The sequence below is a fragment of the Formica exsecta genome, unplaced genomic scaffold, assembly GCF_003651465.1.
Source record: "Formica exsecta isolate Colony F162 unplaced genomic scaffold, ASM365146v1 scaffold93, whole genome shotgun sequence".
Lineage (NCBI taxonomy): Eukaryota > Metazoa > Arthropoda > Insecta > Hymenoptera > Formicidae > Formica > Formica exsecta.
The window spans coordinates 495,525-509,331 of record NW_021853696.1 but is presented as its reverse complement, the minus strand read 5'-3'; the positions used below and the strand labels follow the sequence as shown (position 1 = coordinate 509,331).

Below are 13,807 nucleotides of genomic sequence, written 5' to 3'. Positions count from 1 at the left end.
GGAAGAGAAGCGGCATGCTCAAGATGTCTTTCGACGGTGGCAAGCGTTTATACGATGGTTTTTTCGAATACGTCGACGATCCGACGATCGAGAGCGTGGAAAGCGGTGTGGCCGGTCAGATGAAGGTCCCAAAGGGAATTCCAGCGGGTGGAATAAAGATTTCGGTGACCGGAAAGAATCTTGGCTACATACAGAGCCCGCAAATGTATGTCTATTATGATGAGAAGATGTTTGTGTCGCAGTGCGAAGTGCACAGTCAAGAAAGTATGATGTGCAAATCACCGACTATCGAGGTGCCCGATCACGTGATACTAGATGCCGAACGTCCGCTCTCTCTAGAGTATGGCTTCCGCATGGACAACGTCACTGGCGTACAAAATCTCTCGCAACACGGCTTCAATCATTTCCTTTTGTACCCAAATCCAATTTACGAAGTTTTCGATGAGGAAGTTAAATATTACAAGAGTGATTACTTGACAATTAATGGTCAGCACCTTGATCGCGCCTGCCAAGAATCTGACGTAGTTGTGCAAATTGGTAATGCCTTTTGCAATGTCACATCCTTGTCGCGGCAGCAGCTCACCTGTCGACCGCCCTTGACGCAACCGCCGGCTATCGACGCTCAAGGTTTGCCCAATAAACAAGAACTGCCGGAAGTAGTGCTGATAGTGGGCGGTACGCTTCGTTACAACATCGGCAAACTCAGCTACGCACTGCCAGCTGGACTCAACGGACCATTGTCGAAACCCGCTCTCATCGGTGTGATTGCCGCGATCGTAATCTTAGTAGTCGTATTCATAGCATTCCTTATCGCCTATCGCAGAAAATCCACGGAGAGCAATCGAGTATTGAAAAACATGCAAGAGCAGATGGACATTCTGGAACTACGTGTCGCTGCCGAATGTAAGGAGGCTTTCGCCGAGCTACAAACGGAAATGACGGATCTCACGGGAGATCTAACAAGCGGTGGCATACCCTTCCTCGATTATCGCACTTACGCGATGATGATATTGTTCCCCAGCGACGACAATAGTCCGGTGCTGCAGTGGGATAGACCAGAATTGGTGCGAAAAGAGAAGGGGTTACGTCTGTTCGGTCAACTAATAATGAACAAAACTTTTTTACTATTGTTTGTACGCACCCTCGAGAGCAACCGTTATTTCTCGATGAGAGATCGAGTTAATGTCGCCAGCTTAATTATGGTTACGCTTCAGAGCAAAATGGAATATTGCACAGACATCTTGAAAACTTTGCTGGCGGATCTTATCGAAAAGTGCACAGAAGGCAAGAGCCATCCAAAATTATTCCTAAGACGGTATGTATACAACGATGTATTCTTTCAATTACTTTGTTTCATCGAAAATATATTTTAAGTTGCTTGTTTATTTTTTAGAACTGAGAGTGTTGCTGAGAAAATGTTATCTGCTTGGTTCACGTTTCTCTTGTACAAATTCATGAGAGAATGCGCCGGCGAACCATTATATGTACTATTTCGTGCGGTAAAACAGCAAGTCGATAAGGGTCCTGTCGATGCGATTACTTCAGAAGCACGATATTCCTTGTCCGAAGAAAAGTTGATCCGACAATCTATTGACTTCAAGCCGATGGTAAAGACGCGTCAGTGCTCTAGTAAAGAAAATTAATTGACGCTTTGTAATAATAACGTTTCTGTTAAAATTTCAGACGGTCTATGTTTCGATATCCCAACAAACCGTATTCGTCGGCGGAATGGATCCTAACACAGAAAATGTGCCAGTCAAAGTGCTTGACTGTGATACAATATCTCAGGTGAAGGAGAAAGCGTTGGATACAATCTACCGAGCGACTCCTTACAGCCAAAGACCACGAAAGGAGGATCTTGATCTCGGTAAGCGACTCGCACGCTTAAATATCCCAAAAAATGCTTTTACGTAAAATCACGCGATTCTCACATTATTCCATTTGATGAATATTGCAGAATGGCGAACTGGCGCGTCCGGTAGATTAATTCTCTACGACGAAGACTCAACAACGAAGACAGAAGGCGAATGGAAGAAGAGGAATACTTTGAATCACTACAGGGTACCAGACGGAGCGTCGCTTAATTTAGTCTCCAAACAGTCATCTATATACAATCTCTCGATTCTATCAGAGAAGACGGACAAGTCGCACAAGTACGAGACCTTGAATCTTAGCAAATTCAGTTCGGCCAGTCCTCCACTTTCCCGCGCTACTTCACCGCTCAATCAGAACCACGAGGGCGGTATGAAAGTTTGGCATCTTGTTAAGCATCACGATTCCGATGCGCGGAAGGAGGGAGATCGTGGCAACAAAATGGTTTCGGAGATCTATTTGACGAGGTTACTGGCAACGAAAGGTACGCTTCAGAAATTCGTCGACGATCTATTCGAGACCATATTCAGCACGGCCCATCGAGGCTCGGCGCTTCCTCTCGCCATTAAGTACATGTTCGACTTTATGGACGACCAAGCTCTGCAACATGGCATATCTGATCCCGAAGTGGTACACACGTGGAAGAGCAATTCTCTTCCTCTCAGGTTTTGGGTTAACCTTATAAAAAATCCTAATTTTATTTTCGATATACACAAGTCCAATATCGTAGACTCGTGTTTATCCGTTGTGGCGCAAACATTCATGGACAGCTGTTCAACGTCGGACCATAGATTAGGTATCTATTGTTGTTCTACCTGTATCGATTAAGGATTCAGAAATATAAATATTTTTCTTCCATTCTGTTTTTAGGTAAGGACTCTCCGAGTTCGAAGCTATTATACGCAAAGGACATTCCAGTGTACAAAGAGTGGGTAGAACGTTACTACTCAGATATCAAAGTCATGCCAGCCATATCCGATCAAGACATGAATGCCATGCTTGCCGAAGAATCGAGGGTATTTATCTACTTTTGTATTCGCAGCGTATGAATCTTAGGATAAGAGTTTTGCCTAACATATCAACTAATTTTTGTTTAATCTTATTTCAGTTGCACACAACGGAGTTTAATACGAACTGTGCTTTATACGAATTATATACATACGCGGGTAAATACAACGAACAACTAATAGTCACTCTCGAGGAGGATGAATTCTCGCAGAAACAGAGACTGGCGTATAAACTCGAGCAAGTGCACAATATAATGGCGGCGGACAACCCCTGATGTACCATGAATTCTATGAAGCACATGACGAAGCCCGCTCGTCAAGAGTTACCATGCTGAGCGGTCACACACATACACACACAATCGTGGTCCGATTTAATTCTCGATGGCGCGAACGAAGAGGACTGGCCTATCTTGTAATCGATTATCTCAGGTTTCGTGCAAAAGCCAGTTTTTCTCAGCATAACGCAAATCGCGAGTGAACTTGGGAGAACCCCGAACAGGGTTGAATGCCGCGAGTTAACTGGGATATAATTAAAGGATTAAGTGTTAAAAATATGTGTCGAGGAGAAGTCTTCTCAGAGGTCGCCGGTTCGTACGTGTGGCCATAATCATAAGCATATTGCCGCATAATTGTACATAAGATATCAAAAAAAAAAAAAATCATTGTAATAGAATATTAAATGTACGATCACACCTCGGCGGCCAAGTCGAGTGCAAAAGCGAGGCGAGACCGTTTCCCTCGTCGCGCGGTGGTCGCGCACCGTTTGCACCGCGAGTGATTTTAAAAATGAATATATAATGACACACACTAGTGATAAGAGAAAAGCGCGAGTGAGGGAATCAGCCGTGATATCGATCGATAATTTGTAAATGTGTTAAAAAAAAAAGGGATCGATTGCTGGCGCCGATTAACGGCGATCTGGCGATTTTTAACGAAGAAACATTTCCATCCACCGCTATTCTAGCTGAAATTTTTTGAATTATGTGAACTGACGAATTTTATGAAATAATGATAATTACCGATAACGATGAAATAATTAAGCATATATATATTTATATACATATATGGATGGTATGTCGTATGTATATGTGTACATATATACACTTTATACTGGCGCAAGCATGCCTGTGTGTGCGTGTGCGTATATCTAGTATCCGAGGAGGCGCGCGTGCGAGCAGTAGGGCGGTATTCCGCGTCGAGTATTTTGCCATAATTTTATCACACAAAACGAGATGTAAACAAGTCTCATTCGCTCACACGCTTATAAGCGCGCTGTCGCTCGCTCCATAGCTCGGCAGCGCTATACCGCGCGCACGCGCGTATTTAACGTGGTGTATTACGTATACTTACACGGCGCTCGAGAAGGAAGGAAGGAAGGAGGAAAAAAAGTCATCCGCGCAACGGAGACAGACTGTGTACTAGTTAGTAGGTAATTAATCTATGGACTATGGCCACGCGCGAGGCCAGCTCGATGTGACGGTTGTGTTGAGTGTGCGTGCTTCCCCTCCTTAGTCTCCGCGACTCATCGTTCCATTTAATCGTTCATTCCTATCGTCGTGCATCCATCACCGATGTCATCGTCGCTATTTCATAATCATTGATAACTTCATCCTCTTCCTGCCTTATTCGTACGCCCATCACTATCTCTTTCTCTCCCTCTTTTCTGATACTAGTTGTAACATGTCCACTATCAAAACTCTCCTGTTCTTCCTTCATCCTCCCACGATCCATCTTCATGCGATTTTTAATCTCTCTCCCCCCTCCCTCCCTTTCTCCCTTGTAATGCTTCAACGCCTCCGTCGTCATATTGTTGTCACTCTTAATTATTGTAATATATAATGAATAACGATCACTGTTGAGTATTGTCTGATTGTAATACATTGATATTGAATTGATATTGAATTGATAATCATTAATTAAAAGCGTAACATTAACTCTGTGGATGTAGCCATATTGGTGTGCGTGAAAGTGAGCCGCGCGAATGGGCGTGTGTTTGATCGAGAGCCGAAAGCATTGCATAATATCGAGTAAAAGCCACATATGTATCACTTTTGAATTTCATTTCCGAGTACTAACGTTACCGGAGGGTCGTTGTCTCGATGAACAAAGTTGCCGGAAATCAATTTATTATTCTCTTCGTAATCTATAAATCTACGATATGCCTGATTCTAATCTGATTTTATATATACTTTTAAAAAATAAGGAGCTTTAAAACGCTTCGAAGCTAAATGTTCTCGTGCGATGAGTGTTTGCGAATTTGCAACTCTTGCATTTAACGTAACGTTTTTTCAATGCGTGCGGCTGATAGCGAATGACTGTCTGACGTGTATGCGCGTGTGCGTGTGTCCTGTGCGTCAATTCAATGTGCAGTTGTACGTGGAGAAAGTATTTATTGCTCAAAAAACATCGGAAGACCGTGGTGGAAAGGTAAGAAAGCGTAAAAAAAGATACGGAATCGTTGGGGTAGGCTCACGGAAGAGGAATTGGGGGGGAGGGCGGGGTAGAATGTCGGAAGAAGGGATAGACGGTGGAATCTACGCGGTGGCGAAGACACATCGCCAGACAGGGTAATAATTGCGCGACACAAGAAAAGGTGAGAAATTATACGATTAATGACGGGTCAATCAAACAACCAATGGTTTCTCTCGAGGATGAGGTATGAACATATGCTCGTCGTTCGCCCGCTGTTCCGCGCAGGAGGACGGGGCGTGCGGTACCCTCCCCCGCGCACGCCGACTTCAAATGGTACTAATAAACCCAAAGTGCCTCTGGTAGATTTTTGGGCATAAGCTTGAGTAATAAAGACTACATAGCGTTTACTATAAAAAAAAAACGAGAGAAAGAAAAAGAGACACGACTACGACGCGATCGCTGATTATAATAAAACAATAATAAAGAAAAGAACCGAGAAGAAAGAGGTAAAAAAGAAAAAAAAAAAAAAAAAAGAAAAAACGAAACATAGCGAGAGCGCTTCTTCGATACGCCTCCCGCAACCGATTGTACGCAAAAAACGGGCGGAGAGAGAATGTTTGCGTACCGGATGTGTACGCGGTGCGTACGCTAATTACACGTTTAGATAGATATTAACGTATAGTCGGTAGCCTAGTCTCTATGTCGGTGTCTGTCTGCCCTGAGTGTCTTTCCCACGGTGTACCCCCTAAGTGCGTGTGTACCTTGAAACCCTGGTGAGCAGACGTGCGACTTCTTCACGGTCCACCGCCTTCGGTCACCGTCATCCTCGAATCCCGCCTTTTTCCCATATCTGTATATCCCCGGCCGTGTATACTATTGTGAGAATCCTTGTCGTTCTCCATCACCTAAACCCGATTCTCCCCTTCCCTTTTTCCTTCAATCCCTTCTTCCAATACCCCGATATCCCATCTTTTTAACACGACTAACTGTGCTCACATCACGCGTCATTCGCCACAATTACCGATCGGCACATTTTGCTAAGTAAATATTATTATGATTATTATTATTGTATCGATGGTTCCTCAATCAATTATGAAATGTACGAATCCCGATTTGTAAAATTCGACTTAACTAAGAAGATGTGTAATAACTTAATCACCGTATCGTTCGTGCGTGGCTTGCTGCCCCGGCAGTCTAACTACCGTCGTATAATTGAGTATGGAGTGCGCGCCTCCGAGAATGTTTCCGGTGTACGCTGATGTGCGAGCGAATGTACGAGTATCTGTATGTCCACTATGTCCCTGCCTCTCTGTGTGTCTTGTTCGAGCCGTGTATGCGTACTCCGTCCCCTCTCACTGTCATTTCACGGATTCGTCTGACTGGGTTGAGAGGGGTAAAAGGAACGAGTTGGAAGAAGAGACAAAGAGGACGGGGTTGAATGAATGAGAGATCGGACGAATGTCAGATGGACTGTGCAAGACTGAGAGAGGCAGCGGAGGGAGTTCGCCAATCAATCCCGAGGTCACTCCCTCGCCGCTCATTTTTACATCATAAATATTAATTACAATTATACATGAAGGATAAAACGCATCCAGCAAAACATGATTACGTTACGTTTATAATAGTCATGTTCCTTTCCGATCGATGATAATTGATAATAAATCTATATCAATCTTGCTACATTATTTTGTACTTGTTTTTTTTATTTCTTAATTTTTATATAATCTAAATATAAATCTATATATAATGCTGTTTTTAAGTTATCCGACGTATTATTATTATTATTAATTATTATTTTTGTATAAATGTGTGATTACTAGTACGGATAGTGTAATAATTTTGTATGTTTATTGAACCAAAAATAAATATTATTGATAAAGAACGAGGTTGCTGAAACAAACTATCCGTATCTCTGTTTCAATCTTCATCGTCAACTACAGCGACGGACATTGGCTGCGGTCGCTTTGTTACGCGTAAACTTGGTGGCCCAATAATACTTAACACTACCGGTAGCATGATCAATCCGTGCCAAAGTCCAAACAAAATCACCAGGAAGAATATTCTAAAGAAGGCTATGAACACGTAGGATGTCGAGAATGCTAACATCGATACGGCGAACAACGTCGACCCCGCGCCGTATGCAACTGCCGCGCCGATATGTCTGACTGCGATCAACGCTCGAGTTGTGCGAGGAGCATCATCGTCATCCTCTGGAGCCTCGGTATGCAAGAAGGCATGCGCGACGTGCGCGGCATAATCCACGCTTAAACCGATAGCCAGCTGAAGACCTACACAAGGAATTGTCATTTAGATAGCAGTCGACACGAAACCATCTAATTGACAAGCGGAGATATTCGCTCTGAACAAAAATATTGAAGAGAAATCGCTTTAGAGCGACTACTCGGGAATTAATCGCGTGTGTTGTTAAGAATAATGTAAAAATGCACTAATACACAATGATACTTCAGTTTTATGCAGAATAAGATAATAAAAGTTGGTAAGTTTGTTCTCAATTACTCTATGCAGATATTCTTTATAAGCGGTTTTTCAATCTTGCAACATAAGTATTCCTTTAATTTCTGGACGGAACAACTTTATCGAAATGGTAATGACAACGACGTTTTCATAATGAATTAATTTATAAAGAATTTACTTAATATTCTATAAAATTGACATATTATAATAAAAGCTGAAATTTTGTTAAAAAGCACATTTTCTATGATTTTATCAAATAGTTTTTTTTTGCAATGTATCATATTTACAGATATTTTTATCTTTCATAGTTAAATAATAAAGCAAAACAGAATTGCAATGATTGAGCAAAAAGTGTGAAATATACTCGCCAATGCTGGAGACCATGTCTATCGGTTGTCCCCAGAAATACATGAAGCCACAAACATTTAGCAATGTGAGAAGTATACAGAGTAAAATCCAAAAACAGGTGTGCACTTCAACAATGAGTATTGCTGTGGTACACATGACGCAGATCAACCCTAGTATGAGGTTTCGCGATACTTCTTGAGTGATCATTTTATCGGAGGTCCAGGGTCCAAAAAATTTGCTCCACACTGTGACGTAACCCTCAATTTGCGCTTTGCTCACTAAGTGTTTACTATCATCCATTGCTGGAATCCACTCGGAGGGACTCACAAATCGTGTGAATTTAAATTCAATGGTTGTTGCTATGATTCGTGGAGCTATCTTACCACACATAAAAGTTTCATTAAAAACGAAATTTCTCTGATATTTGCCACCAGTTCGGCTAACAAGAAATTTCGACAGATAATGATAGAAATGGTCATCTGTAATTTTCGTGGTCTTTAAATCTAAAACAAGAAAACATTGTTTCATTACTTTGCGAAACTGAGATTGGTCAACAAATAAATCGCTTGTCTTAAAAATACCATAAAATTCTGTGTAAAAATATATTCTTCTAATATAAATAAATTAATAATAGTTTTCAATTTTAGGAAGATCTTCCAAAATTAAAATAAAAAAATTTACATTTGTCACTTCAGATGAACTCAAGAAAATAAATGTTATAGCAAGTAACCTGTGTTATAGTATGTCGACACGAATTTTGCGAAGTTAATCGGCCAAGGTTCTATATTTTGTATAAAAGATTCATTCTTCAAGCGTTCTGTTAGAGATATTATCTTAGAAAATTCAGAGGAATAATCAATGTCGTCTCCCATAAGAACGAAAGCTTCAACTCCTTGATCGGAGAATTTTTTATTGTTTGTGATTATGTACTGATCCAAGTATGATCCCTTCGGTATCAACAATGCTGGATCAAACCCCTGTTTCAGTTGGAGCGTGCCCGTGATACTTATTGACATCATTGCGAACGTAATTATTATTATTATAATTTTGCCTGGCATAGTTAATATTGCGCGTGAGTACAAAACATGTATACATTTCCAGGAGAATGCTTTGCTTGGATCTGATAACTTGGGTGTAAAGTTTTGATGCACGATACATGGTAACATTCCATTTCGTTTTTGTTCTATTCTTCTGGCGTCTAAGGTAAAACAGGCAATGAAAAACGTAATTTGCAATAAATATGTCATAGATATGCCCACCGCAGCATAAATGCAAAATGATCGAAGCGATGGTAATATCTAAAAAAAGAACTTGTATATATTACAATAAAGAGAGAGAAAGTTGTTTTTTTTCATCGTAATTATTTCTGTATAAAAGAAAAGAATGCATGACATAAATCAAGTGATTTGATATTATTAATTTTTTTGTGAAAACACACAAATAGAAAAAAATAAATACAATATCTCTATATAAAAAGAAAATATTTTTATAGGAAGATATATGAAAAATTGAAAATTTTACTACAAAAAATTATGAGAAAGAACAATATTAAGAATATTAGTAACCTAATTAAGAATATTTCTTTCCTGATTCAATACAATTCTTTTATTTTTAAAATCTAAATGCCAGAAGAAATGAACGGAAATCATTAAGATCGTAAATCAGTCAGTATATGATAAAACGTCATGCATTCTTTTGCATATTATAATTAATCCTATACGTACTGTGGTAGTACCAATGATAAACGCTACGATATCGGTAAACGAAGTAACAGTAATAGCAGGACCGGCACGACCTAACGTAAGCCCGATCCTTTCTGTCAGTGATTTACTTAAAATTAATTCGTCAGTATGTATCTGTATCCAAAATGCATTAAATACAAAAATATCATCTACTCCGAGACCCAAGAGTAAAAATGGCAAAGACGTATGTATTGGTCCATACGGGATGCCAATTAGAGAGCATATTCCCACCGCAAGCATAAATGCTATGCCCACACAGAAAAGCCCAACACTAGTAAGACAAAACTGCGTAAAAGATGACACAATTTCAATAAATCATCAAATCAGGGGAATTTATACGATATTCATGCAATAATTGTACTGAAATGCATACCCGCCATTCCACCCAATTATGATTCGACAGTATCGCCAAAACGAACAAAAACATTAATGCAACTCCTATAATCAATTTATCTATATCTTGAAACATAGCTGTCCCACTAAGATCCCCATAGCTTCTGCCTGCTTCGTAATAAAATGTCAACAGGTCATTATTATTTTTTTCACTTTGCAATTCGTTTACAATTTTTGTAGCAAGTTCCAAAAAAGCTGATTCCCAAGTCAGTACGTCATATGTTGCCTGTGTAAAAATGACCGATTTTTATTATAAATTATTTATCGTCATTTTATACCCATTCACTATAAAAATTGGGATTAACACTACAAATTAAAATTCTGAACAGACAATTTGCAGATGTAATAAGTGTGAAAGATATATTGTAATCAAAGAACAGCTATTTAAAATAAATTCACATAAATAATATAATAAATAATCTAATTAATGATCAGATATTTTTAATATTGAACAAGGAAAATTTATGACTTAATAATAAGATATAAGTAAGAATAAAAATATAAATCATAATCTTCATATAATCATAATTTTGATATTACAATTTATAATTGACTTTCAGTCAAATTATTTTTATTCTTATAAATTGGATAAAAGTAATATAAGACTTAAATCACATATAGGTAACACATCAATAAATTTAAAGAATCATTTTTTCTTCTTTTTTTTTTTTGTTTTTATATATTATGATTTAATTTCCGACTTTTTTTTTAAAGCAATTAGATACATCCTAATTTATAATAGAGTTCAAAATTTTGTATATAACATTCATTCAGCATTAGGTGTTTAATTAATAGATATGTTATGATTTAGGCCTTAATCTAAACTCACCTTACCCAATCAGCAGTTCCCGCGGTGTTTCCACTTTTATCCATGTCCACATTGAGAAACTTGATCTGAACCATCAACTCCGTCTTTATAGCTGTTGCAGCAATAATTCTACCTTTTTCATCTAAAGTTACACCTCCCAGAAGTTCACTAAAATTCATGGAATGGCCCAATGTGGGACTGACTTTTACTGTATTTATCTTTGTGATAATTTCTTCTGTGGAATCTTTTTTAATCTTGGCACTATCAAAATTCCATATATCTAAAATACTGAACATAAGACAAGCCATAGGCAAGCTCTCAAGTATGTCGCAATATAATTTAGTATCAGTATGAATAGCGGGTTCAAATAATGTTTGATTAACTTTCAAAGTGAGATCATCTTCAAAAAAATCGTCTTCTGAGAGAGAGTTTTGTCTCTTTCTTCTATGTGTATAGCCAGCAATAGAAGGAATCCTAAAAATTTGTATATATTAATATGATAATTTCTTTTTTTTTTTCAAATGAACATTAACATTTTGTTATAATGTGCAAATAATGAAATAAAATGAGACATTTCCACGAAATATTAATTAATATAATTATACATTAAATAAATCTTTTTGACATAAAATCTCAATCTTTCTTTATATAAATTTAAATCTATAATATTAATATATAAAATTCTTTAATCTTTAATAGAATTTTAATGTAATTGTTATATTATATCTTTGATGCTTACTTCATACAAATATCTCTCCAAGAAATGTTCTCAATTGGTGCTTGAGTAGAGATTATTTGTTTAGTTATTTCATTTAACTGTAACATAACAAAATATTTTGTATAATTACTGAGACCCTTTTATAATTAATTGAACATAATAAGTAAGAATTATGAAATAAAGCATTTACTGCATTATATGTTTACCCTAATGAGTGTTTGCTGTTCTAAGACATTGTTACCAGTCAAAATAAATGTTTGAATTCGTAAACCGTTCTCAAAATGTGACATTATCCAGTCAGTATCTAACGCGAAACTAGAATCTGGCGGAGACCAAAGCTTCACAGGATTCTTTTCCTGTCGGAAGCGAAACAATCCTGAGAGACAGAATAACATTATGATAAAACATCCTAATAACCACTTGAATGGATTTTGAGAAATATGCATTCCCAGCCTGTATAAAAACAAAAGCATCATTTTGTTATTAAACTGATTGCATATCGTTTGTAAATTTTTTTACTTTAAGATAAAAGTTTACCGATAGAAAAAATGTTCTGTTCCCTTGGATATGCGTTCTGGTATGCTACGCCAAAATCTGCGATACAATTGTTTTTTAGCACGATTCTCGTGCAGCTCCATCCTTTCCTTAGTCATAATAAAAGACACTAATAACGTTGATACTATAATTGAAAAAAATAAATAGTATAGTTACTTGATACAGATGACAATTTAAATTCTATTTATCCACTTGAGATGTGTATGTGTGCATGTATGTATGGCATTGGGACAATTGTGTAGATTAATCACTGTGTTATTGTAACCATTAAATACTTTTTATACGAGTTTTTTATATGCAATCAATCATTGTTTTTTCAACGCACTTAATATTCTGTTATAACCTCCAACTGACGATGCGTAGCACTCGAGTCTTTACGACGTTAAATCGGGATCATTGCGAATGATAAATATATGTCCGCAGAGAGAACTTTAAACTTTGAAATAGCATCTTGCACGTCTTGCATTGTCATTCATTATGCAGTGACTTCTTGTCTTATAGGTTTTTTTCTTTGTTTACACACCTTTTACATTCGGATCTTCCGCTCTCTCTTTCTTCAACGCTCGAATATATGTTTATCTCATTTCAAATATAAAAAATTTTATTGACAGCCGATATCAGTATTTAATTTGATCTGACACGCAAAATTTGAATTGTGTTTGTCCATTGATTGATCTGAAATAAACTGCGGTCGAGAAAACGCTAGAAATGATTCGAAGCGTTTGATTGACCAATCAGGATAAAAAGAGTAAAGATTTATTTATTCTGATTGGTTAATGCAATGCTTCGAAGCATTTCTAGCGTCTTCCCGACCGCAGTCATAAGGTCTGTTCTTTATAACTGAACTGACTGCACTAGTTCAGATCCTTCTCATCAGTGACTAATTTAATGCTCAAAATAATCGGCGCGCGAAACACATTTTGAACCAGTTTCAATAATTGCGTATGCACGAGCGGGGGTTACACGAATCTGTCTTGTTAGAAATTTTGCCTCATTTAATTGGCCGAAGTAAGGATTAGGATCAGCGACATTATATAAGCAGGCAGGCAGGCAGATACATTTGGTATGGAAATTAACACAATAATAGTCGAGGTATGTATATTAATCGAGGTACGTAATATTGATTAGCCGATCGATGATGTTGGTTAGTACAATGAATATATACATGTACTCGTTATGTTTCTTCACGACGTGTGTTTGAGATGCATATAACAAAAAACGGAAAAAAGTATTATTGTTTCCTCACATCAGAGTAACCACACCAATTAATATTTAACAACGTATTTTGTGTGAGATTACATTTGGCAGTGTATTGTATGCGACCTATGCTATATTGCCGTTGCCTGGACGTATATGACTTCTTGTTATAACGGCTTTTTATGGATTTTTAAAACCTATATTACTTTTATAATTAATAATAAATAAATAATACATAAATTTTATTTACATGTTAGAATTTTAATCTAATATTACATAT

General features: G+C 37.7%; 2 protein-coding genes across 10 annotated transcripts in view; one reads left to right on the top strand and one right to left on the bottom strand.

Moving 5' to 3' along the window:
• LOC115245215 (plexin-A4) overlaps positions 1 to 3,765 on the top strand; it is a 299,315-nt gene extending 295,550 nt beyond the window's left edge. For all 6 annotated transcript variants that reach the window (XM_029823422.1, XM_029823420.1, XM_029823421.1 and 3 more), the window contains 6 exons: positions 1 to 1,315; positions 1,394 to 1,607; positions 1,684 to 1,867; positions 1,958 to 2,668; positions 2,743 to 2,888; positions 2,981 to 3,765. In XM_029823422.1, coding sequence (XP_029679282.1) covers positions 1 to 1,315; positions 1,394 to 1,607; positions 1,684 to 1,867; positions 1,958 to 2,668; positions 2,743 to 2,888; positions 2,981 to 3,154 — 2,744 coding nt within the window. In that variant the 3' untranslated portion in view covers positions 3,155 to 3,765. The remainder of the gene's footprint in view (positions 1,316 to 1,393; positions 1,608 to 1,683; positions 1,868 to 1,957; positions 2,669 to 2,742; positions 2,889 to 2,980) is intronic.
• A 170-nt stretch (positions 3,766 to 3,935) lies between these two features.
• Positions 3,936 to 13,807, bottom strand: part of LOC115245217 (NPC1-like intracellular cholesterol transporter 1) — a 16,995-nt gene continuing 7,123 nt past the window's right edge. Inside the window, exons 1-10 of one of the 4 annotated variants that reach the window (XM_029823426.1) lie at positions 12,656 to 13,023; positions 12,313 to 12,454; positions 11,982 to 12,228; positions 11,797 to 11,873; positions 11,084 to 11,531; positions 10,230 to 10,475; positions 9,839 to 10,141; positions 8,845 to 9,412; positions 8,135 to 8,617; positions 7,209 to 7,579 (exon numbers count right to left, since the gene is read on the bottom strand). In XM_029823426.1, the coding sequence (XP_029679286.1) occupies positions 7,209 to 7,579; positions 8,135 to 8,617; positions 8,845 to 9,412; positions 9,839 to 10,141; positions 10,230 to 10,475; positions 11,084 to 11,531; positions 11,797 to 11,873; positions 11,982 to 12,228; positions 12,313 to 12,428 (2,859 nt within the window). In that variant the 5' untranslated portion in view covers positions 12,429 to 12,454; positions 12,656 to 13,023. Of the gene's footprint in view, positions 7,580 to 8,134; positions 8,618 to 8,844; positions 9,413 to 9,838; positions 10,142 to 10,229; positions 10,476 to 11,083; positions 11,532 to 11,796; positions 11,874 to 11,981; positions 12,229 to 12,312; positions 12,455 to 12,655; positions 13,024 to 13,807 lie in introns of those variants that run through there. The other 3 variants (XM_029823428.1, XM_029823429.1, XM_029823427.1) reach the window with 3 other exon arrangements.